Source organism: Micromys minutus, assembly GCF_963924665.1.
Source record: "Micromys minutus genome assembly, chromosome: 22".
NCBI lineage: Eukaryota > Metazoa > Chordata > Mammalia > Rodentia > Muridae > Micromys > Micromys minutus.
In genome coordinates, this window is record NC_137957.1 from 14,342,340 (window position 1) to 14,367,998 (window position 25,659).

Consider the following 25,659-nt stretch of genomic DNA (forward strand, 5'->3'; position numbering starts at 1 on the left):
AGATATCTACCTGGATAAATGCCCTAGCTGATGTAAATTCAACTTCTCCGCAGCGGCGCTATGACGGATGCCCTACTATCCCGGGGTTCTCTGCGCCCAAGAGACTTGCACGACCTTTCACCGTGTTCCCCTCCCCGCAGGAAACGCCCAGCACTTCTAAAACGAGCAGTTCTGAAGCTGTCAGCAGCCAGTGCGCAGTGGCACCTCCAGGAGGGCACCCACCCAGTCTGCAGGTCTCGCCACTGTCACTAGCCCTCCCCTTGGGGCGGAGCGTCGCTTAGACCACGCCCCCAGCACCGCCCGCCTTTAGGAGGTCCCGGAAGCTGGCCCGCTTACCCTGGCAGACTCGATTGGCGGCAGTTTTGGACGCGGCGCGGGGTTTTGCGGAGTTATTTTGTGCTGAGTTTGCAGAGAAGATAATGGCAGGGCAGGGTCTTCTGCGCGAGATCCTGGGCCCTCTGAACCCATATAAGAGCGACGACGAGGAGGAGGAGGATGGTGCGCAGGAGGAGGAGGGGGAGCAGGACTCGGAGTTTGTGGATGCCGAGGAGCTCTGCAGCGGGGGCATCAAGGCGGGCAGCCTCCCTGGGCGCACGCGAGGTGAGCGAGCGTCCGCTGGGCGGGGTTGGCAGGGTTCAGAGAAGTAGTTTCGATCCTCACTGCCCGGCGCCCGGCGTCCATTGCTGTTGACAGACAGACCTGCGGTGTGGCTGGCGGTTCACCATTTTAGATGTAGTTGTGACAGTGGTAATGGCAGTGACTTGGAGTGCATACTGTGTTAAGCTTGATTTTTAGAGATATGATCTCATTTAAAGTTAACAGTTGGAGGTAGTTTTACAGTCGAGGAAATAGATTTGTGCCCTTATTCCCACCCAGAATCAGAATTTTTTAATTATTACAATACACTGGCTGAATCAAAGACGGAGTTGTTTCTAAGAAACTTTGAGAAAACGAGCGTGGGTGTGGATGCACACGGACACACACACACAATTACACATATACATACACACAGCAATACACACATACATAAACACATTCATACACATGCACACATACACTCTTACATTACCCATACATATTACACATGTCTACACATTCACACATGCATGTGCATACACATACACGTACACACATGTAGTATGTGTCTAGTACAGTGATAGCTGCTGACCATGTGTGGCAACTGACTGTTGGCAACCTAAACATAGGTATGGCTGTTTGTATTTAAACACAAAGGATTACATGTCGACAGAAATGTAACTGACTACTCTGGCCAAGCATTTGGTACTGGGACAGGCCTGGGAAAGAAAATGGCGGAAGTTGTCATCTCATTCAGTGGAAATACCACTTGTGAACTAAGCAGCCATTTTAAAAAAAGATTTATTTGTTTTATGTATGAGTGCTCTGTCTGCATGTACACCTCACACCAGAAGAGGGCATCAGATTACATTAGAGATGGTTATGAACCACCCCTATAACACCCAGGCAGCCATTCTTTAATCAGAGAAGTACCACAACTTAGTACTTGGAAGGGATATCAGACCACACTCGGAGAAGTGATACTCATGAGATCTCGTAGAAGTTAGCTGAGCTGAGCTCTGTGGTAACGAACCAGCCAGGAGAAGCAAGTACCTCTGAACAGCTTTATGCAAAGGGAGGCACCATGGAAAATTCTTTAAGACCTACATAAAGGCTGATCTTGGCTAAGGCGATGGTGGAAGGCAGACTGGATTTGGAAGAACGGATCCAGGGCTTGCCTTGCACTTCCAGAATCCACAGATGGAACAGCGTCCTGCTGTAGACGGGGAGTCAGCCAGAGATACGGGCAAGCGGAGTGATCAGTGCTACAGAGAGATGTCTGTGTGTGAGTGCTGACTGTGTGCCTGTGTGAGGGGATAGGAAAGGGGTGAATGTTGGAGGAAACCTTTGCAAACTTCTTGTTATCCCTCTCCTCATTCAGTGTCTATTCCTGATGAAAATACTAAAGAGAAATGTACCGTGTATGGACGCTTCCCACTCAAAGGACCGTGGTGGCGCGTGAAGGTCCAGGTGGCGAAACCTGTGCGGTCCCGCAAGAGCTATCAAGCCCAGGGATTTCCTGCATACTTTCTACAGACTGATATGTCGCCACCAAGGCAAAAGCACATCTGCTCACTTTTTCTTAAAGAGTGCAACTTTACCCCTGAGCGCATACAGGATTTTTTTAAGTGGGTAGATAAAGTGTCAGGCTCTGAGAATCTAAACTTTGAAAACCTTCGGGAAATGTTAAGAAATTTTGACAGAGAAACCGGAAAGAAAGATAAAAGGCAGTCTACACAAAATGGCCAGGAGGAGGAGGAGCCGAAATGGGAAAAATCATGTGAGTAGGATTTTCATTGGGGAGTTTTGGGTCGTCCAGACACTGGGGGACTGGGGTGCTGCTGTCAGTATTGCTGTATCTTCAACAGGATGACCTGAGCGTCTCTAGTCAGACATTCTGAGGTGCTCCGTGGTGCAAAACTTTCTGCGCTTTAGGCATGTCACCTCAGGGGACATTTTCTGATTCATATGCATTAACTCTGTCTCATCGGCAAAATTATTAAAATCTCTTACAGTATTGTTTTCAGCCTCTGTGTTTAAGGTGCATATGAAAAATAAATGGGGTGTATATTTAGGCTTGGGTCTCGTCCCCATACCTTCTTACATCATTATCTTAGGTTATGGAAAAAAAAAAAAAAGACCTAACTATTTATCACTGTCTGCAGTCCACCTGTGGACAGGATACCTACGTACACGGCTCAAGGGAAAATAATTTTATTTAAGATGGGATATTAAGCCGGGCAGTGATGGCACGCACCTTTAATCCCAGCACTTGGGAGACAGAGGCAGAGTAATTAGTGAGCTCTAGGCCAGTCTGGCCTATAGAGTGAGTCCCAGAACAACCAGGGCTACACAGAGAAACTGTCTTGAAAAACCAAAAAAAAAAAAAAAAAAAAAAAAAAAAAAAAAAAGATGTGAGATATATTTATTTCTTTGTGACTCAGTTGTTTGGTTTTAAGCCATAAACTTCTTATGTGACGGCATGTTTCCGTTTCACAGGGTTGGGCATGCCTGAGCCCTCTTGGAAGTCAGTTTGATGACAAGGTTTGTGTTGCATTTGCTGTTCCTCCCCTGCAACACGGGAGGATTCTATGGTGATCTTTAAGATCTAGGGGTTTCCACCTTGAAATTGTGATTCTGTTTCTTGACTTTTGGGTTTGTGGCGAGTACCTCGAGTCACTAAAACAGAAATTGGTTCCTGTCTTTAAGAAGACTAAAGAGAAAGGAAAGCTTTGGAATTTTAGAAATATTTCAATTCCAAATGACTTAAAATGGCTTTAAAATGTGGTTTTCTATCCATATACAGAAAGAATTTCCTTTCTTTAGGAAAGCAGATGAATTTTGCATCACAACAAACAACTTCTGGGTCAAAAGAGTCATAGTTACAACTGCGAAAATAATTGTAAAGGTTAATATGTATGTGGTTGTTTTTCCATGCTTGGTTTAGTTTTATGGTTATATTGCAAACAAAACAAAAGGCTAATGCGTTAAGTGTATAAGAGAATGTTTGCTGTTTATAACAAAGGAAGAAGCGATCTTGGTAGAAATTGTTTTATTAACGTTCTTAGCGCTTCTGGTGAGTTGGATAGTCCTTCTGATGTGCTGAGAGAGAAAGCTCCCCCAGTCCATCTGTCTGAACTCACCTGTTTTGATTTGTTCTTTCCCGATCTCCCACAGTCCCGTTTATCAGTGCAATGACTGCTCTGCAGTTCCCCAAAGTCATGGAATTCCTCCCAACGCTCTTTCCTCGACACTTCAAAAGACTCCTTAGCTCGTGTTCCGAAAGGGTGCTGGGAAACATAGAAGTGACTCTGGGTACGCAGCCGTGGAAGCTTGGCTTCAGGAAGGTAAGTGAAACCCTCCCTGGTGGGCATTTCGTGATCTTGTTTAAGGCAGAGTTCTTCAGGTTTGGCGATGTTGGAATTTTCTCTCCATGGAGGATACATAGAGACTCAGTGTTGGATTGTCACAGACAGACGGAAATGTCTTAGGTCTGTAATTCTGACACAAGTGTAAAGTCAGTAAATAATGAAGGCAGTTGGATAATCAGCAGAAAGAAGCGTGGCGAGGTGTTTGCCCATCAGATCCCTGCTGCTAATTTGGTCACTTAATGCCACGTAGAATGAAGTTTTTCTCTGCCACTCAGCTGCCATTTGCCAGCCTTGTTGAGAACAAGACCTCTTAGGACTCTGTCGAGTCCTTTCTGCTCTGCAGCACGCTCCCCCCCCTTTCCCAGACCAAACCCCTGGAGACAGATGTTCCCAGGATACATCACGATGCTATTTGCTCCTTAGTTGGCACAGTAACCCCATTTACATGGAAGTCCGAATTTGTTCTTTTTGACAGAGATCAGGAGTTGAAAGTGGATGATGCTAGGAGTCAGTGTCTCCCTTAAATCTTGGTGGTAGCTATCAAGTGGTTTCCAGATGAAAAAGCAGTTGGTTTAAGTTTGGTGAGCTTTAGTATGAGAATTAAGGGGTTACTGCCTTCTATCCTAGCAAAGAAATAGAGGTACCTCTTGATGACCTTCTCCAGAGGGGTTCTAGGGTTAGGGATAGCAGTGGAAGCTAAGGCTGGAATGACCCATGGAAATGTGATGGACCATTCATCAGGAGACAGGTCTCTCCTTACCTCCATGTTAGTATCGAGAAGTCTTGTTTGTGTCTGGTCCCTTTACTGCAGTCTGTGAAAGAGACGGAGTCCCCAAGAAGGTCATCTCCGTGAAGATAATGGAGGTGAAGGATAATGTGGTGAGATGCCTCCTTTGTAGTGGTTGGGAAGAATTATCGATAGATACACGGCAAACTAAGCAAGCCAAGAGAGGAAGGCAGCCGTACACTTCCCAGTGTGTGCTAAGGCCCCTTGCAAATGCAGTATGAATGCAGGTGCCTCCCCACTGGGAATCTTACGTATCGCATGTTAAACTCTGATTTCACTGATTAATTAAGTGTGTGCTACAGTTCTTTGCCCAGACAAGAACGGAGGCCTGTATCTAGGTGAGGGCACAGGCTCTTACCCGTAGTAGAGCTTAGGAATTGTTATCTTCGGGGTTCCTAAAGAGTCTGGGAAAGGGATGAGTGTTCCAAGGTGGGAGTCGGTTCTGGAGGAAGAACTGTTCGTGGTGTCGCCTATAGGAGACCTGGCAAAGAATAAATCGGGGTTCCTGCATGTGTATACATATGCACATTAAGCCTTGTAGCATTGTTTGACATTGAAAACTGACTTGTAAATTGCAAGAACTGCCCAACTGTAAGGTAAAGACCAAACCAAACCAAAACAAAACAAAAACCACCTCCCAAATCATCAATGATGTGTTTGCTCTATAACCTTTTTTTTTCTTCTTCAAGTTTTGTGGAAATATGTATCTTTTAGAGCTTGAAAATGTTTAAGATAACATCATTTCACCTGTAGCTGTAAAACCCATTATGTGTATCCTTTGAATGAGGCATCCTGAACTCTCTTCTCCTGCAGATAACCTACACGGAGCTGAAGCTGCTGCGCTGCGAGGCCAGTTTGGCATCATTCAATCAGTGCCCTTCGCTGCTCCGGCTGATGACTGCGCTGCAGAGGAATGCTTTGGTCATATATTCTAAACTGAGGCAGACATGCAGAGAAGATGGACACACGTACGTTGAAGTAAAAGACTTGACCTCGGGCCTGTCAGAGCACATGTCATTCGAGGAAGCGTGCCAGTCTCTGGAGTTCCTGAGGGAGATTGACGTGGTGACCTATGAGAAGGACTGCGTCTTTCTTTCCGAACTGTACCAGGCCGAGCAAGATATCGCCTTCTACATAGGCGAGCTGATGAACAGACCCCCGTGGCGTTTAAAAGTGGATGTGAAGAGCGTCCTGGCGTCAGTTAGCTGCACACAGCTCTGCGATCCAGGAAGCACCGAGGCAGTGGAAGGGAGCAAGCCAGACGGGATGGGGTCAGAGCAGGGTGACGGTGTTTTAGATGCAGGAGATGTCGGTGACAGCGCTGGAAGCAATGGCGAACGCGTCGAGAATGCAGAAATAAACGATGTCCCGCTGGATCGAGATCAGGTGGTCGCCCTGGAAACCATCTGTGACAATGCGGTGACTGTGCTCAGCGGGAAAGGTGGCTGCGGGAAGACCACCATTGTTAGCCGTCTTTTTAAGCACGTGGAGCAGCTGGAGGACAGGGAAGTGCAGCGAGCCTGTGAAGACTTTGAACAGGACCTGGACGCGTCAGAAGAGTGGCTCGCCTTTCCCAAGCAGTGTTCAGCCGGGGTGGACAAGGCTATAGAAGTTTTGCTCACCGCACCGACAGGGAAGGCAGCTGGGCTACTGAGGCAGAAGACCCATCTTCCGGCTTACACGCTGTATCAGGTAAAACCTCCGACGGTTTTGTCTGCAGGTAAAACGTTTTCTGAAAAGACATCTTTGCTCCTTGTTCAGAAGTAATCAGCTTGTCAGGTTTTCCTTCGTTTCTTTATCACGTGGGAGAAAAGGCGGGGTCTTTTTCATGCCAGACAAGGACTTTACTGCTGACTTACACTCGCAGACTGGAGGGTTTGTGAGTCCTCTCCAGGGACGGTTATGCTACGGTACCCACACCGACCTCCAACCCCTGCCATACACCCCTCCCACCATGTCAGACCTTCCCAGGAACCCTGCCTCGGCCGCCTGGCTCCTCTAGGCTTCTACAGCTGAGGGAAGGCTCCCTTCCCGCTGCTCTGACCCTGTCCCAACACTGGGACCCACAGCATCTAATTTCAGCTGTGATGGGGTCCAGCATCTTATCTAAGCTCCTGATCCATGAGTACAGGGCCCGGACATTTAAACCCCACGTTGGATCCATCCAGCAAGGCTGCTGCCTCCCAGCGTGGACTGACTCAGTCCTTCTGCTGGCCTTCCAGCTCGCTCTGCAGTGTCCTTTGGATCGGCTCAGCCATGATAGAGGGGAAATCCTGCTGAGAAGGAGTTACATGTGTAGTGTGTAGTTTAAAAAACAATCCACACACTAAACCGGCTAAGCACCAGCCACATCGGTCTCCCCCTTCCCCATGGTTCCCATGGCCAGCTACTGCCAAGCCACTCCCATCTTTCCAGACCGTCCACCCCCATGGGGCTGGCTTGCAGAAAGCCAGCTACCACTGGCTCAGATCCCCTTAGCCCCGTAAAATGTAACACTGGAGACTTGTAATATACCATCCAGATTTACAACAGTAAATCGCCAACCCCAAAATATCCACTCAAAGAACGCCAAACTCAACGGGAAATGGAGTAATATGGGGTACACTTGCCCTATCCGGGTGTGCAACTTGAAGTCATATCAGTTGTGCCTGACAGTGTAGTTTAGCTCTGTGTGGGGTACATATCTTATGAGGACTGGTTAGGAAGAATGTCCCTGTTGCCTGGAGCACCGGGGGTGGAGGAAGACATTTCTCGATGGTAGAATGCAAAACTATGTGGAACTGAGCTGGTTCTCCGTTGATCTTCATCTCTTGCATCTGGCCAATAGTCACGTAGCAACGGTTTGAGATGATTCAATATGGCCGCAAGAATGAGCACCTTACGGGTGATAGTTGTATAAGGGCTTGAGGGGTACAATCTTGAGCCCCCCCTGTTCTCATGTTCGGACAAACTCTAATGCTCTAGGGGGCTCTGGTGAGGAGGCGGGCATTTTAGTTAGGAGAAAGCTTTCAGGAGGCGTGGGGAGAGGGTTTGTTTGTGGAGTGTTGAGGGTTCGGGTACTTACTGTTGGGAAAGAAGCCTGTGTGTTGTAGAACACTGGAAATAAACTTAAGGCGTAAGTCTGAGCTTCAACAGTCGTATTTTGACATGTCCTTGAGTCATCTATTTCGAAAGTAGTCATATTGCAAACCCTGTTGTTAGCGGGATTGTTTTTCTTAGTGGTTGTGGTTTTACAGGGTGGTGGTCAGAAGTTTGGAATACTTGAAAGACAACTTAGTAAGGAGAGAAAGGATTGGAAGAGCTCAGAAAGCCAAGAGGTTTATTGGGAAGGAAAAAAAATAGATCTTTTTTTTTTCAAGAGAAACTTTAATTGAAGCTTATTTTTGAGTTAAACTCAAGGCTCACTGGGAAATTTTTTTTAACTATTTGAGCCTTTTACAGTTTGAAATTTTTTAAATTCATTTTTTTTGTGTGTGTGTCTGTGCGTTTGTTCCTGTAAATGCAGTGTTCTGCACCGTGTTTGCCTGTTCTTTCCATTTTTTTTTTATGCCCACCCACCCATCGGGTAAGCATTATTTTTAAAACTACATGTTTGTTGCTTCCAACCTGATTCTTTTTCTTTAATATGCCCGCGTTGTAGGTCAATTATAGCTTCTATGTGTGGAAGAAAAATAACCTGGGCCAGCCGTGGAAATTCTCTACCGTTCGAGTTCTGGTTGTGGACGAAGGGAGTTTGGTGTCTGTATCGATCTTCAAATCAGTTTTAAAGTTACTTTGCGAACACTCCAAACTGTCTAAGCTAATAATCCTTGGTAAGTTAAACTGCCAAGAGTCTGCACACCCGGGTAAGGCTCTGCAGGTGCTGCTGTGGATGTCGCCCCAGGCTTTGCTTGGGGAAGCTTTTCTCACAGCCCGGGAGCAAAGCTATCGAGTTAAGCCTGCCTGCTGTTCTTACCAGCGCGAAGGCTGTCCGGCCAGTACATCGGCAAACAAGGATTAACGCGACGGCGTGTGCTACATTACTGCTTATTGCTTGAGTGATGGTTATTAAAATAGTAAAAATGTTGGAGTCAGAGTAAGTCAGGATGTAGATTATTCGGAAATAATAAAACGTCTGAATTATAGACCACTTTACGGTAATCTTATGACTCTTAAGCTGATAATTCAAATTAGGCCTCACCAGCCGCTTAATCTGGTGAGATTTAGATTCTGTAGAGTTTTAGTGAGCAGTTCTATGATTTAATTGTCATGAGATTGTATATCAATACCATTTATTTTAGGCATTTGGGGTTATTTGAAAGCAGCTGATGCTGTTAACATCGTAAGCCCTCACCCAGTTGTCACCCAGCAGATATTTTTCTTTTCCCCAGTTTGTTTTCCTGGGTCACATGCTGCCACTGGATGTCTGGAATTTGTTTTTGCACAGATTCAGCTTGTTCATTTGCTGTATAGTAGGCTTGTTTTATGCAGACGGGGGTCACAGCTCCCTCACGTTCTGTAACACAAGGAGACAGAATGAACAGGGAACAGAGTGGCCACATACAAGAAAGCTGAGGTCTGATCTTTAAACCTGTTCTGAAGTACATGTGCCAAGTGGCTTTCCTGGGCCCCAGTTACAAAAGGAGATCAGTCAAAAAATTGCCATCTTATGTTTTCACACACATTTTTTACATCGTATTGCAACTTAGTTTGATTTAGAAAACATTTAGTAGTTTTTTTAATGTAATCTTTGTTTTGAGAATTCATTCTTATTGAGAATTTCATATATCATTGTTCAATCAGGTTCATGCCCCCATTCCTTCTCCTAACTTCTTCTAGAACAGTTAACATTCCTAAATAGTTTTGAATAAAGATTTCACAGAGTTTTTCTAAGCTACAAAAAGTCTACAATTATACCGCATGTCAACCAGCAGAATAAAATGAATGCGCACACTTTAGAATCTGAGGTAAGTAAAATCTCTCTTTTTTTTAATGTCCCATCTCTCTAGGTGATATTAGACAGTTGCCCAGTATTGACCCTGGAAACATGCTGCAGGATGTTTTTGAGACTCTCAAGTCAAGACAGTGTGCCATTGAACTAAAGACAAACCACAGGACAGAGTCTCAGCTGATTGTGGACAATGCTACAAGGTATCACACCCTGCAGTGCCTGTACTTTTGTCTCGGTTGTATTGGGAACAACGTGTTTGCTTTTTCCTTAACACCTTTAATGAGGATGATTTAGTGTAATGCCTTTATCTTTAGCAGCCCCTTTCTGTTCTTTTAGTGTATGCCTATTACCACAGTTAGAAAACCAAGATTAGTTATCTTTCATTACTGGCCCAGCATAAACTATCATTAAAATGTAAGAATGGATTTATTTCTTGTCTTTAAAAATATGTACATCTGGTTCTCTTGGTTGTCTGTGTCTGTGGGTTCCCTAAATATGCATATAACCAACCAGAAACTAAAGATTACGTGTGCATTGAACTTACAGGTTCTGTCCTTTGTTGTCTCCTAAATGACACCCCGTACTGTGTGTTTACACAGCTATTACACTGTGCTAGGTACCATCCATACTCTAGAGATGACTTAAGATAAACAAGAAGGGCTTATGTAGGTTATATGAAGCTACCCGTGCTATTTTATATAAGGGCTTGAGCATCCACTTATGGGGAGATTCTGAAACCACCCCTGCAGGTTGTGCCCAGGGATAATTAAAGTGTGTAAAGTACAGAAATTAAAGTGTGTTAAGCCACTCCCACCTGACACCTCTGTTAAGTCTGCTCATAGACTCAGTCCTGATGGCCTCTGTTATCACGAGGCACATGAAGCATGCTGTGCTCTCTCACATGATTGGCTGGAGAAGACAGAAGGCAAGATGGAGAGGCAGAGCAAGCAGACATGGGTGCCTGGCTCAGCTGGGGAAACTCAAGTGCACACATACAGAACACAAAACATATAATGTATGTAAAGGATCCGTTTAGTGCACGGTAACTTACAGAGAAGGGGAGTTGGAGCTACTGGGCCCAGATTTGCATCCCAGGCCCCCCGAGTTCTGTGTTTGTGGCCTTGGGAACCCAGTAAACTTGATTGCATCTTGTATTGCTTACCTGTAGTGAGAAGACCAGCTTCCTTGCTATTTAGTAGACTGGTTCTCAGCCTGGTGCACAGTATGTTGTATGATCATTTCCGGTTCCTTCGGTTGGCTTGTGGAGGAAAGTCATAGCTAGATCTGACACTGAAACCTCATAGTATTTCTCGCCTATTATAAAATGGATTGACCACCATATATACCTGTAAAGCCCTTTTCATATCGTCCACTAAAAGGTGTGAATTATTCCAAAAATGTTAGGCTACATGGATAGTAATTATAAAATATATATAAATATACACACAGACACAAACAGACACACACATACACACATATATAATACGCATACACACACATATATAATACACACACACACACACACATACACACATATCTCATGGGCCAGCTAACCTAGCCTATATTTGGCAAGTTCTAGGTGAGTAATCGACCCTGCTCAGGATCCTTATGGTGGGATGGCTTCTGTAAAACAACTGAAGTTGACTTCTAGTCCCCACGATTGCCTGCATGCAAATGCACACGCACACATAAGCACACACACACCCTAACCATTTATGCATGTCACACATGTCTATGGTTTTTTTTTTTTTTTTTTTTTGTCTTTAAGAATCTCCAGACGTCAGTTTCCAGAATTTGACGCAGAACTAACTATCTCTGATAACCCTACATTACCCATCTCCATTCAAGATAAGACATTTATTTTTGTGAGACTCCCTGAAGAGGACGGCAGTTCTCAGCCGTCTAAAGGAGAACACCGGTCTAGTAAGTGTTTTTGTTGGTTTGCATGGATGCATTTCAGCTTTGTAATATCGCCATCCAATGGCTAGCTGTGTATTATTCGAGGTGAAAGATAGGTCTTGCCCGTAGAAAATGGAGTGCTGGAGATAAAGCAACTTAAGGATTCTCAAAAGCAGAAGACTCTGGAGTGGTGGTTCTCAACCTTCCTAACACTGCGACCCTTTAGTACAGTTCCTCATGTTGTGCTGACCCCCAACCATAACATTATTTCCGTTGCTACTTCATAATTGTAACTGTAATCTTGCCACTGTTATGAACTGTAATGTAAATGTCTGTTTTCCGTGGTCTTAGGAGACCCCTATGAAAGGGTTGTTTGGCCTCCCCAAAGGGATTGTGATCCACAGGTTGAGAACCACTGTCCGAGTAGTTTGTGAAGAAGTTCTTGACTTTCATTAAATACTTGAAGAGTCGGTAAGTAGCCGGAGATGATTTTGGTTACAGAGCCCTGACAATCCAAGTCTCTTCCGGAGAAAGTTAAGTCTTATTTAATGAAAATTTCCTGTTCTTTTCTTTGAGTACATTTGTGAAACTGTGGTTACTGTTAACACCACATGTTATTTTGGGTATCACAATGTTAGCTTTTCAGGGTTGAGAAGCAGCATGGGATAGGTCTCTTAAGCACGCGACTCGAGGCACTTCACGAGGCGTAAAATAAAAGTCAGGATTTTGGTGCCTGTGAGCTGGGGGCATCCATGTTACGAACCTGTATAAGTACTAATAAGTGTCATTAAATTGCTTATAAGAATAATTATATTTGAATATATTTGTCCTGGTTGACACAGCCTAGAGTCTCTGAGAAGGAAATTTTCAATTGAGGGATTGCCCACATCAGTCGGCATGTCTGTCATGATGGTTTGTCTTGATGACTCGTGGATGTCCACTGAGGCCACTATGGGTGGCACAATCCCTATGTAGGTGTTCTCGGGCTGTGTAAGAAAGCCAACTGAGCCAATAGGCAGGAGTGCTTCATGGTGTCTGCTTTAAGATCCTTCTTGGATTCCGGCTCTGACTTCCTTCCGTGATGGCCTATGTCCTACAAGCCAGATTCATTCATTCCTTCTTCCCCTACATTGTCTCTGGTTTTATTACAGCAGTGAGGAAGGGAACAGAACAGTCGTGGGGTTCTCTTGGTCTCGATTTAGATTTAAAAATGGACTTAGCAAACTTAACTAGTTTAAGGGTTTAGTAATGATTAGTAATTAGTAATTAGTTCTTCTGAGGGTCTATTGCAGTTGCTACAGTTCCTCACTATGCATGGGAAACCAAGTTGGCGTGAAGGTTTGAAACTATCCATATCTGCCTTCCACTGTGCGCATGTCTGATCTCACCGCTCAGTTTAGTTTTATGTAGATCGGATAAGAACATGCACATCTTGTGAGCTGGTTTTAATTACATGTGATAGCTGATGTTTATTCTCAAACAGCCTAGTTAACATAGTATTATTAGAGATGAGAAAAGCAGATACAGGCTTTTCACAGCTTGCTTTCTGTGCGACTCTGTGCAGTACATCTCAAGCATTGTTGTCTTGGAACCTGTTCTGTATATTAAAGAGAATGTGCTTTCTGTTTGACTGAGCCAGAGTCTTCTCAAGCTGACTTTGAGCTCCCAATTCTTCTGTCTCCACCTCCCTAGTCCACGGGGATAGCCCGGGCTCTCATGACCAGCTCATCAAAATGTACTTTAGAAAGAAAAAGAAGTTTGGTTCAGAGTGTTAGTGACGCTGACTTTTTGTTTTAAATAAAAAAAAAATTTTTTTTTGCTGGCAAATCAGCTTCTTCCTTAAGAAAATTGGGTCCTTACAGAGGCAAATAGCAGGTTTTCCTTAATAGGTTATTGAGTAAGTTGTACCTGTGGTTAGAAAGTGCAGAGACCCAAGGCAGGATCCATAACGGGGCCAAAATCTCAGAGATGGTAAGATGTGTATCCTAGAACAAATAAATACCTAGTGCACACAGAGACAGAGAGGAAGACGAGGCGCAGAATGGGAGACCTTTGGACGCCTCTGCTCTGGTTGACCGGGTTCAGAGATCTGAGGTCAGCTGTTTTCTGGAGAGCATCTTCACTGAAGAAATGAAGTACCTCGTGAGCAGCTGACTCTGTCTTCTAGATCAGAGCACCACAGTTCTCCATGATTCACCGGCTACCAAACTATATGCAAAACCCTGCAGTGTTCCTATCCCCCTGCTCCCCCTTTATTTTTTTCTTGAGATAGGACCTCATGTTGCGGGGCTGCCATTGAATTTGCTATTTAGCCGAGGCTGACCTTAAATTCCTTATCCCCCAGCCTCTCTCATATAGACCAGGTTAGACCTTATCTATCAAACAACTATGAAAAACAGCCAGACCTGGGGTACTGAACTGGGCATAATGGCGCATGCCTGTTATGATAAAAGTGTATTAGTGGCTGAATTGTGGGAGGTCGGGGCAGGGGAGAAAGGAGAAAGCTGAGGTGAAGGAGGCAGTGTGGTGATAGGTCCGTGGGCACTTTGGAGCCAATGTAGCAGTATCTCTGTATTGTAGGCTGCTGTGCACCAGCTCTGTGTATGGTAATACTTCATGGATATATGCTGATGGACTTCCAACTCTAACCGACTATGACCAGTCCCCCGTCACAGCCCATGTGAACTATGATGTAGGTGTTCCCATGGTGACCTTGTATTCCATGTGGTGAGATGTTTTATCTGCACTGCTTAGTAGGACTTGCTAGCTAATTTTCCCATAGAAATAGCATTACAATTTGGCGATTTTTTTTTTCTGTATTGACCTTTTTCTCTTTGCCAGATTTATATTCTGCAGTTAAAACTTTGCTTCAAGGAGAGGACTTCTGCTCTTTAGAAAGTGCAAAAACATCACAATTTATTGCATTTAGAAGGTAAAACATTTATAACGTGTTAATGTACTTGATCCAACTTTTAAACTTTGTAAGTTATTAATGTACATTGTATTTAGGGGGAGATACATGTAATTTCTCATTATTCCTTCCCCATCCTTCAAAGTATCTTTTCATTAGACACATCAGAAGGCTGTTTTCTGTTAAGTGTGCTTCTTTTTTCACTGGAAGTATGAGTAAAACAAAATTTTATCTGAAGGTTAAAAATTATAAAATACTTTTTCTCCAGCTGGGTGTGGTGGTGCCAGCCTTTAATTCTAGCACTTAGGAGGCAGGCAGATCTCTGAGTTCCGAGCCAGCCTAGTCAGCTGCAGGGTGGACTTGGACTACACAGAAAAACCCTGTGTTGATTTACAAAAAAAAAAAAAAAAAAAGAAGCAACAGCAAAAGATACTTTTTCCTATAGAAAGTTCTAGAAACTCCTTATGGTATCTACTTTTATCGGCAGGGTCATGAGTGCCAGCATGCTTGCCTAACAAGCACAGAGCCCTCAGTTCAGTTCCCAGTACCACAACAGCAACAAGTAAAAAAAAAAAAAACCCAGTGGCCCCATATATGTAAACATAAGCCAGTGCACGGAGTGTGCTTCTGAAGTGACTGATTTTCGTGTGTTTCAGGCAAGACTGTGACCTCATCAATGACTGCTGCGCCAAGCATTACACGGACCACTTCATCAAGTGAGCATCTTCCCGACTGATACTGTAGGGGGTGGTTGTGCCTTGATTTGCGGTTCTTTCGTTTCTATGGATATTTGTCACATAGGGCCACACATTCGAAAGTCATACGCTTTCCCCCAGTTTGTGAAGCGTAATGATCTCTTCCATTACATGGACCATACGTCTTTAGGGATCGACAGGGAACCTTAAGTAGAGCAAGGTGAACAAATGAGGAATGATTATTCTTTCCGAGGTGTTTCCAGGTTGGCAACCTCCAGCCTCATCAAGGTCAACATGGAGATTAAGGAGGATTTCTAGTACCATGCGTGTGGTGTTTCCAGGAGCCTGAGCCGCAGGCTGTGTGCAGAGAACAGTTTTGTATTCCTTGTCTTTGACTGCACATGCTCATCACTGGGGTTGTGTAAAATAATGGAGCTCCTGCCACAAGCCACCATGTTAGGCAGCCTGATGGGGCAGGAGAAGTGCTTGGGTGGGCCTATGGAAGAGTGGTCCTACTAACTGCTCTTGTAGGGAATCTTTCTATTGGTGTAAATGAAGCTATGGGCACGGAAGTTTCCCAAAGGGTTGGGTAAGAGCCAAATGAAAAATAAAACCAGAGTGCTTTTGCAATGACTGGTACCAGCTGCCATTCTAGGGTGCTGTTTCCACAGAACAGAGTCTTAATTATTATAATGGAAATATAAGGTAGCTCTGAGATCCCAAGCTGAGGACAGATTTGCATGAAAAAGAAAACGAGGCTTTTGGTTTAGAAAGTGGGTGGATCAGAGGATTCACGTCAGCATCTCTAACTTGTGTGAGTTCAACTGGGCCTTGTCAAAAGGGCTTGAGGTGACATGGTGAATGCTGAGGTGGTAAATATTATTTTGGGGATTTGTTACACCCCCTTGTTGCCTTCAAATATCCCCAGTAAGTGACACAGAGACCTTTGGGTTTGCAATGAGACTTCAAGCACCAGAGCTGGGCAGATATAAACCCTCGGTTAGTTTGTCTACTTCACTGTGAAAACCCCTGAGAGATGACTTGCTGTGATCCTGTGAGCCAGTTCCTGCTGCAGCACACTGGCTCTCATGGCTCTGGGTTCAGAATCCGTACTTCCCCATGGTGATCTCCTTCCTTCTTCCTCTTGCCCCTGCCTCAGACCCCAAGCTTGGGAACCTTTGCTCCGTCCTCTCTTTTGTCCAGGCTGTAGGCATTTTTATTAACTAATAAAGGACAGCCTAGGGGCAGGATTTACACAGCAAAAGCTGGTATATGTAATATGTAAGGATCGCCTCATCTCTCCCGGTGGGGGGAGTAATGAGGTTTGGGGGGTGCAGTATATATCGTCTGAATACATAGTGGCACCAGACCAACCCTCTACAGAATGTGGGCTAAACAGGTGACAGTTAGGATTCCTTGAGCTTTGGAAAATAAAATAAAATGATACAAAGATGCATAGATATTGTTTCACTTCCGCTCTGAGAGGAGTTGCTATTAAATAAAACGAAGTGGGTCTGATGGTGTGTGGTCACTTTCTAACCCAGAGACCACAAGAAGAAACTCATCTTTACCGTGGGCGATAAGATCTGCTGTACCCGGAATGCGTACCTCTCAGAGCTACTCCCTGATGATGACCAGAAAGCCAACGGGAAAGGCTCCGGAGATGGCCCAGACGATGATGCTAAAATCAAACAGGATTTTGAAAGTAGCATTCGGCTGTGCAATGGGGAGATATTTTTCATAACACAGGTAAGTCTTAGGAAGTAATAGGTTTGCCAGTTAGAGACTGTTCCCCCCTCCCCCAACAAAGCCCTAGATTTCATCTGGGAAATCAGAGATGCTCTTCTTGCCCAATGGTTCTTTATCAGGAATTTTTATACACCCTCATTCAGATGAACACTGGTTTGTAGTTTTTAGTAATGTCTTGTCTGGTTTAATACCAGAATGTGATGGGATGGTCGGGAATAGCTCTGCTGGAAAGCATTACTGTTACTGTTTCTGACATCCCTCCCCCCGAAAGATGTAGAAAGCAAACTTCTTTGTTGTAAGTCGGAAGCCTGAACAGCAAAGGACAACACAAGGCTGTCCTTAGTTGTAACTTCAACGTAGAAGCCTAGTAATTCTCCTTCCTGGGGTTGTTCTCACTGCGTAGACACCTTCTCAAACTTAAGACTCTGAAGGGGCTTGGAGGGAAAGAGTGTGTGGGGGGACTCAAGGACCAAAAGTTTCTGTTTCTGTTCATTGACATATTTAACCGTGAAGGCACTCAACCAAGTGTGCCTTTTAAGCCTTTCTAGGTTTTAGTTGTTCCATTCTGGGGATGGGACCCGGAGCCTCACAAGTACGGCTCACAGGTTGACATGCTCCACAACTAGTCTCAACTTTAAGTACCTAGAGATTCTTCATCAGATGGACAATGTTTGCACTGACTATTGCACGGGAGACAGAATGTCCTTACCATGTACATATTGGAATAGATGCAAAGTTTCCTTTGTCTTGGCCCCAGGATGTAACCGATGTCACTTCCAGAAGAAAACGACTTTTGACCATCAGTAATGACGCTGGCTTGGAAGTGACCGTGGACTTCAACAAACTAATGACAAACTGTCAGATAAAGCATGCCTGGGCACGGACCATTCATACTTTCCAGGTAAGAGCTCACAGTAGTTTGACTGTTAATTCTGAATGTATTGGTACATTTTCTCATCGGCCTAAGCAAGTGCCCTTGAAGGAAGAGGTAGTTTGGGCTTACAGTCTGAGGGTACAGGCCCTCATGGTGGGGAAGACAGAGGGGCAGGAGTATGAGGCACTTGGTCACACTGCCCTAGAGCCCTGGAGCCCTAGAGAGGGTCTTTTCTCTGCCTTAGCCGCAGCACTGGGGTTACTGAAGTGAACTGCCTATCTCTCTCTCTCTAGTATATATACATATATATGTATATATAATATTTATTTAAATGGAAATATATTATATTTATTTACTTAATATATATGTTTGTATGTGTGTGTATATGTATACATACATATATGTGTGTGTGTGTGTGTGTGTGTGTTTCCCCCCCATACATGGGTTCTAGGGGTGCGAACCAGGTCTTTATGCTTGGGTGACAGGTGTTTTACCAATAGAGCTGTTTACCTAGCTGATCTTTGTGTGCATGGGCCTGTGTGTGTTTAATGATCCTTTGATGCACGCATACATGTTATGTCTATAAATATTTCCATAGTCTCCCATTACTGGCTATTTCATTTGCCATCATCGGTAGCTTTAGTGTAACACATTTAGTCGTAGGTTTGTACCATTATTTCAGAGTCTTTGGCTAGGGAAAATGTAGCACTCCTTTTGGTCCCCAGAGTTTGTTGTGATCACCACAAGCTAGTTGTGGCCTTATGGGACCTAATGTTGGTGACAAACTTGGCAAACATGAGTTCTGAGATAGTAAATAAAATGGGTTCTGGGGGATGGGGTAGATGCCGACACACCAGCATGGTGGAAGGACATGAACGCACTATTAACACATCTTTTAGTTTTGTCTAAGTGTGTTTGTGTGCGTGTGCATGTGTGAATATGGGTGTGCTGCTCCTGTTGTGTGTGTGTGGAGGTCAGATCAGCCTTGAGTCCTTGGTTTCCATTTGTTCAGGACAAGGTCTCCTTTCTCCGCAGTGTCTGCCAGCCACCTTCCCAGCCTTGTGCCAGAGTTGCTCCTCCGCTGAGCTGCTGTACTGTGTTCACGTTGTTTTTGTCTCTCAGGGGTCCGAGGAGAACACAGTCGTCTATGTAGTGGGGAAGGCAGGCCGGCAGCACTGGCAACACGTTTACACTGCAGTGTCCAGGGGCCGCTCCAGAGTGTACATCATCGCCCAAGAGTCTGAACTCAGGAGTGCCATCAGGAAGCGCAGTTTCCCCAGGCAGACACGCTTGAAACACTTCTTGCAGAAGAAGCTCTCCAGCAGCTCTGCGTCCTCAACAGGTTTCTCATCTCAGCCTTCCAGTCCTAGAGTTGGAGCAAGACAGCCTCCAGCATCACCCCTCTGCAGAACCCCAGACAACAAAGCCAGGGGCGAAGCGTCTTCAGCCACAGAGGAGAGGTTCGCCTTTGCCGAACGATGGCTGTCAACTTCTTTTAACGATATGGATACAGATGAAGAGTCAGCACAGCTTAGAGGCACCAAAAGAACCGGTGATGGCTTCCCATTTGATGAAGAAAGCCCCAGTAAATTCTGCATGGTAGGCGCTGTGTTCCCTTGTATTCCTATTTTCCTCAACTCTGGCCAACTGCAGCGTGCCCGGCTTGGACCGTGTACTTTGGTTAGTGTATCACTGTTTTGTCTGCACCTCAGGACAGCTGATGTCTCACATGTCACCAAGTGGCCCCCCGTGCCCACTTGGAGCTAGCTCGTTTTCCCATCCCTCCTGAGGCTGGCTCTCTAGACAGCTTCCACTGACTGACAGATGGCAGTCATGTTCCATGAGAAAGCTTTCCACTCGGCCTGCCCTGTCTTCTTCCTTGTCAGTTACTCCTGGCTTTCCAGGCCACAGTCCCTCCATGTTTCCACAGCTCCCTAGCACTGGTTGGTTATAGTCTTCTTGAAAGCTTCTGGAGCCTTTCCTTAGGTCTCGCTCTTGGCTCTCTCTTGGTCTCTAGTTTAAATGTTGCTAAAGGTCTAGTCCTCTTTCTCTTGGTTCATGTGACCTTATCTAATCTGGTGGAGAAGTGCCTTCACAGTTCTCCTCCATTTCTCCCTCCTTCTCTCCCACACATCCCCTGATTGAGACATCTCCCCAAGGCCTTGAGAACATACTGCATTCTCACGATTTCACCCAGCCCCTAGGCCTGAGTGTTTTGGTGGCTGTCATGATGCAGGTGCTGGGAACTCTGGGTAAGTGACTCTTCCTCATTCTTGTGATTACTTGCAAGCACAGGAGTAATTGGACGACTCACTGAAGAGTGTTCAGGAACCAGCTACTTCATGTATCTTTGACCTTTGTTCCTAGAGATAACCATTCTGGAAGCACAACCTAACACCTTTCTCTCGGTTCCCCATCTCAGTCCCCTTTCTCCCAGGTTGACAGCTTGAAGTCTCACACTCACATTATTCTGACCTAGTCTCCACTCTCTACCTCTAGGGATGTAGCATCATTGAGAAGTGATTTTTTTTTCCCTCCACTCGGCCTCGGCTGTCCTGGCTTAGGTTTTTATCTTACCGGAGGATCAGTTAACTGCCCTCGAATGCATTCCTGCCACACTCCTCATATACTCTGATCCCTTGGGTATTCAACTCAGTCCCTCTGTCTAAAGGCTCCTCGTGCTTTAAGTGCACACTGGGGGCTTTTCAGTCTACATCTGACTCTCCCAGAACCATGTGATGTCTCACTGTTACCTTTTGATGGCCAGTCGATCTACTGTTTTGGTTCCCTAATTCAATAAAGGAATCAATGTTTTGTTCCTGTCTCTTCCCTTTGGCTTTTATAGTTTGGAGATGTAACTGTTCACTGGGTGACTAGAGGGGAGAAGGCAAAAGGGAGCAGTCCCAAATGATTCCCTGCTTTCTGGCTGAAACAGTTAGGGAAACAACAGAGCCATTTGCTGAGATGAAAAAGACACAAAAAGACCTTGTTTGAGGGAATATAGTCTTTCTCCAGCAGGCAGGAATGGGTGCTGCACTTAGGGATGAGGGGTTATAAATTACACCCGAATGTGGTTTCACAGTAAGAGTACTGATTGACTAATAATGTACCCGCCACAGATTCACTAAGTGGGGTTCAGTGGGAGACCAGTTCAGAGGAGCATGGGCTAATGATTCTGCCCAGCTATCAACGTATGACACTAATGTCCATTGCCCAAAGAAGGTATGAGATACATAACAGGTTCTCTAAACATCTTCCTGACAAACAGTTCGGTTCAACCATACTGTGATGGCAGTTGAAGCCACTGGAAGGACATGGGATACAAAAGAGACTTAGGACTGTGGATAGGTAGTCAGGACTGATGGACAAAGTTTTCCAAAGAGACTATCCTTTCTTTTGCCAACAGGGAAGGGAAAGAGATGCTGAAAGGCCAGAGGGCAGAGCTGATGGGTCTTACAGATGAGTTAGTCCAGCTGAGGTTGGGTTGCCTGTGATGCACAGGTGTTTGACCTGGGCATAGGGTGGATCTAGGTATCAGTAATTAGAGTTAGTAAGAAGGCTAAGTGATAAGTTTTGTGGGAAAACTGCCCTTTTCTTCCACGGCAATGGAAGAATCTTTGGTGATAGCCTCATCCTCCAGCCCAGTGCAGACGATAATGACATTTAATATAGCATTTCTCTCCCCCCCCCCCCAACTGTAAGCTTACAAAGGCCCTGGGGCTAGGCTTTTGGTTGGAGCTGTAAAGGGACAATTATAAAGAAAGAGCCTTCCAAACAAGTTTCTTCAGTTGTATTTCTTCTCACCAACATTAGGTGTGTGTGGGGGGGAGGGGAGGGATGCTATGTCTTCACATGGATACAAAGAGAAAACAGCAGAGTTGCTCAGCCTCAGGCCCTTGTCTGCTGGAGCCTTCCCCCTTGGACCAGGGCCAGCATTGTAGATCTGTGAACGTAAGAGCCAGATTGGGGACTCCTTGCATGATGACATCAGCCCAGAGTTTGTTCATGGAAGGGGATGATGTTCTTTCTTAGAGGCTTTGCCAAAAGTATACAGTATCTCCAGGAATCCCTGCAAACAAGGAAACAGAAATCAGAACTCTAGGACTGGTAAAATAGAGACTTACTTCCATAACTCTAGGTGAATACATCACTCCTGAAAGAGAAACCCAGTGACGAGGGCTGTCCGTATGCGCTTTCTTCAAATGGCATTGCTGCCTACAGCCCACACCAGAGTTTAAATACTACATGTGAGGACATACAGCCACAGCTGAACCGTGAGAATAAGGTTTGAGAAACACCCCCTTAGCCAGCTGTCCCATGGTTGTGCAAATGTTGTCATTGTGTGTTCACACCAACCTAGATGGTTATGGTGGCTTTTTGGTGCAAAGACACAGTGTCACTGAGTGCTGTCAGGCTGCAGCATAGGCTGTTTTACGGTGAAAACTATGTCTGTAAGTGGCTCACACTCTACATCAGTGCTTCTCAGCCTTCCTAGGACTTCGGCCCTTTAGTACACTTCCCCAAGCTGTCCTGACTCCCAGCCATACAATTATTTTTGTTGCTGTTTCCATGACTGTCTTTTTGCTATAACTATAACATCAATATGGACTTTCTGACCACCTTGGCTGAAACCCGCAAATGGGTTGTTTGACCTCCAAAGGGGTCCCAACCCACAGGTTGAGAACCATTGCTTTAAATTAATGATAAAAATCATAATGAATGCACAACTAGAAGTGTAGTTACTGACCCGTGTTACGAACTTTCCACACTAGCAGCTTAACCAACTGTTCCAAATCTATGGATCTTGCACTGCTCTAGACAAAGGGAAAATTTTAGCTTCATTTTGATCTTAGGGGACTAGCATTATATTCTGTATCTTCCGTCATTTGGTCCAAATGCCAATGTGGTCTCCATGACAGTAGCGATGACTGACTGAACACTTCTTGGTTTCACTGCTTTACCCTCGGAGCTCTGGGTTTTGAAAAGCAAATCCTAGAGGAAAACATTGACCTGACATACTGCCTGCAAAAGTAGCATTGTACTCTCCAATGCACATAACCAAGTGAACACTGCCAAGTGTATCAGATAAATTACTTTCCACCAAAAATATTTATACAAAATTCACATTGTAATACAAAAAAGCCAGATAGATAAGACAGTCACAACAACTGAGAAAGGCTAGCCCCTGAGTTAGTTGAAGTTCTCCGGGAGACAGAGCCATCTGCTTGGTCTGTTTGTCCATCTGTGTGTCTGTCAGAGAAGACTTCATTGGGAGGAATCTGTTCAAGCTGTTGTAGAGAGCTTCATGTTTGAAGTTCGTAGAATCAAGTGTAGATGCTGGTGCGGGGTGCATCTGAAAGCAGGCAGCCTGTAGGTCTTCCTCGGGAAGGAGGGGGCTTATTCCTGTTAAGGCTTTCAAAGGAAAATCCTCATTCAAGAGTTCACCGACTTAAATATTTCACTCAAGTCATGCCTTCATGGGAACACTTGGCCTGACGTGTGACGAAGTCCAGGTTCCAGAGGTCCAGGCATGTTGATACAAATGGTTGCTTAACCATAGTCCGACTTCTAAAATGCAGATAGAGCATTGTGGAAAATGTGTTGTTTTTCTTTTCCCTTTTCCTGGGACAACTGAGGATTACACCAGCCCGTCGCCTGCGGCTTGGGTGTCACCAGAAGCATGAAGAACGTGGTCTCAGCATCCCCATGTTTCATGTGCCACACAAGAGCAGTCTTTAAGGGTGTGCAGCCTGGGGACTTAGGTCCATCTTGAAATTCTTAATGTTCGCACAGTGAATCTTCCTTGAGTTCTGTGCCTTGCTCCCAATTATATAGTGAGCGCCGTGGCTCCTTTTAGAGGTTAGATGCTGGTATTTAGACAATGCACAGCTGCTTCTTCCTGTCAGGGCCTTGGCTTGGTACAGGGGATGCCACCGTGGGCAGAAGCAGACATGATCCACCAAGGAGCAGACAGCCCATCAGTGGGTTTGCTCACACTTTCAAGGATTGTGATGCATCATTTCTTCTTCAGAAGAGGTCGTGGGGAGCAGGCGTGTGGATGGTAGACAAGGTATGTGTTGATAAAAGTAACCTTATTTTTATTTTCAAACAGGTGGAAGAACCATCTCCACAAGTGTCTTCTAGATTTCAGCATCTGAGGTTGAATAACCTAACCCCCAGACAACTCTTTAAACCCACTGGCAATCAAGAAACAGCTAAGTCAGGTGTGGTGGATCACACCAATGACGCCAGCAATCGGGAGATTGAGACATGAGGATGGAGAGTTCGTGGCCAGCCTGAGCAACATCACAAGACCCTGCTCAGACCACACCACTACCACCACCAAAACCCTCAAGACAGGGGAAAAAAAATGTTTATTTCATATTGCTCAAGAATTATCAGGCTGGAGAGATGGCTCAGTGGTTAAGAGCACTGACTGCTCTTCCAGAGGTCCTGAGTTCAATTCCCAGCAACCACATGGTGGCTCACAACCATCTGTAATGGGATCTGATGCCCTCTTCTGGCGTGTCTGAAGACAGCTACGGTGTCATGCATAAAATAAGTAAATAAATCTTTAAAAAAAAAAAGAATTATATTTTTTTTTTTCCTGTCAAGACAAGATGAACATTTTAGCTTCAAAGTTTCAAGCTATGAGAAGGCAGCCGTCACTGGGCATTTTCATTTTGGCTATTTGTATTTTGGGCACATGGCCCAAAATAAACATTTTTATTTTGTTTTAAAATCTGAATTTAAAAGCCCTGATCCAAACAAACCGTGATGATTTCAGCCTCTGGTCTCATGAGAACAGTTAACAGTGAACCACAGATTAGGGGAGGAAAATGTCGAATGCTTCTAGATTTCAGCATCTGAGGCTGAATAACCTAACTCCCAGCCAACTTTTTAAACCCAATCCAGAAACAGCTAAGTGGGGTGTGGTGGCTTTTAGGGGCTGCCAGACATTTGGGGATAACGCCACATGATCATTGTGGACCTCTGAACCAGCAAAGGTGGACTGATTGTATCTGTTGATAGTAACACATCCTTGCTGTGAAGCTGTGGTTGTCACTCTGTCCCCGTGGACTTGGCATACTTGAGATTTGGATTTCTGAGTTGGGAGTGAGTTTTGCATATATCCCATTGTAGGGAGACGTTCTCTTAAAGCAAATTGTTTTTTAAAAATATTTATTGCCAAGTGGTGCTATGGCTTGAATACATCTTCCCAGTCCTGCGTGGGTTTTGCTGTGGCAGTGGATGCCTGGTCAGAGTAGCTTTTTGCTGTCTTGAGTTCTCTTGGCCGTTTGTTGCTGTAGGGGTCCTCACTAGATGTGTGGACCTGGATACTTTGTCCTTCCCTCTTATCACAATTCTCAGTTAGTAGACTTATAAAGTACCCTCTCCCACAGCTCAGGTCCTGGAAAACTCTGGTGAGTGGATGCCGATTGCTGTTTTTATGTACTCCGTTGTTTACTCTTGGACTGCCAAAAGAGTACATGGAGAGTTTTTTCCTCTTTCCCCCTTCTATTTTGTACTGGGACTGAAGCCAGTGCCTTCTAAGAAAGCACTTGACTGCTGAATTTCATTCCTGGTCCTAAACACAACTTTTATATGTACGGGAAGTAAACAAACAAAACCAATCATGTGACTCATCTGATTGTAACATTTTTTTTTAATTGCTATGCTCTGCTCTGCGTCTGATCTGCAGTATTTCTGAGATATGCCTTTGTGAGAAATAAATTCATTATTCTTCTACTAAATTTCCCAGCCTGGGTGTTTTTTTTTTTTTTTTTTTTTTATAACACAAGGAATTAAGACCGATGGTAAAATAAAATGTACTCATTGACTTGACCTTAACAGGGTTGAGATAGAA

General features: G+C 44.9%; 1 protein-coding gene across 1 annotated transcript; it reads left to right on the forward strand.

Moving 5' to 3' along the window:
- Nucleotides 1-419: 419 nt before the first annotated feature.
- HELB (DNA helicase B) lies at nt 420-24,066 on the forward strand (the record flags this gene model as incomplete). The annotated part of the gene is made up of 13 exons (XM_080935368.1): nt 420-600; nt 1,958-2,356; nt 3,754-3,923; nt 5,548-6,426; nt 8,375-8,546; nt 9,723-9,864; nt 11,433-11,587; nt 14,405-14,495; nt 15,131-15,190; nt 16,714-16,918; nt 17,676-17,819; nt 18,915-19,391; nt 23,905-24,066. The coding sequence occupies 13 exons, from the start codon at nt 420-422 to the stop codon at nt 24,064-24,066; spliced, it is 3,237 nt and encodes a 1,078-aa protein (XP_080791494.1).
- Nucleotides 24,067-25,659: the final 1,593 nt, after the last annotated feature.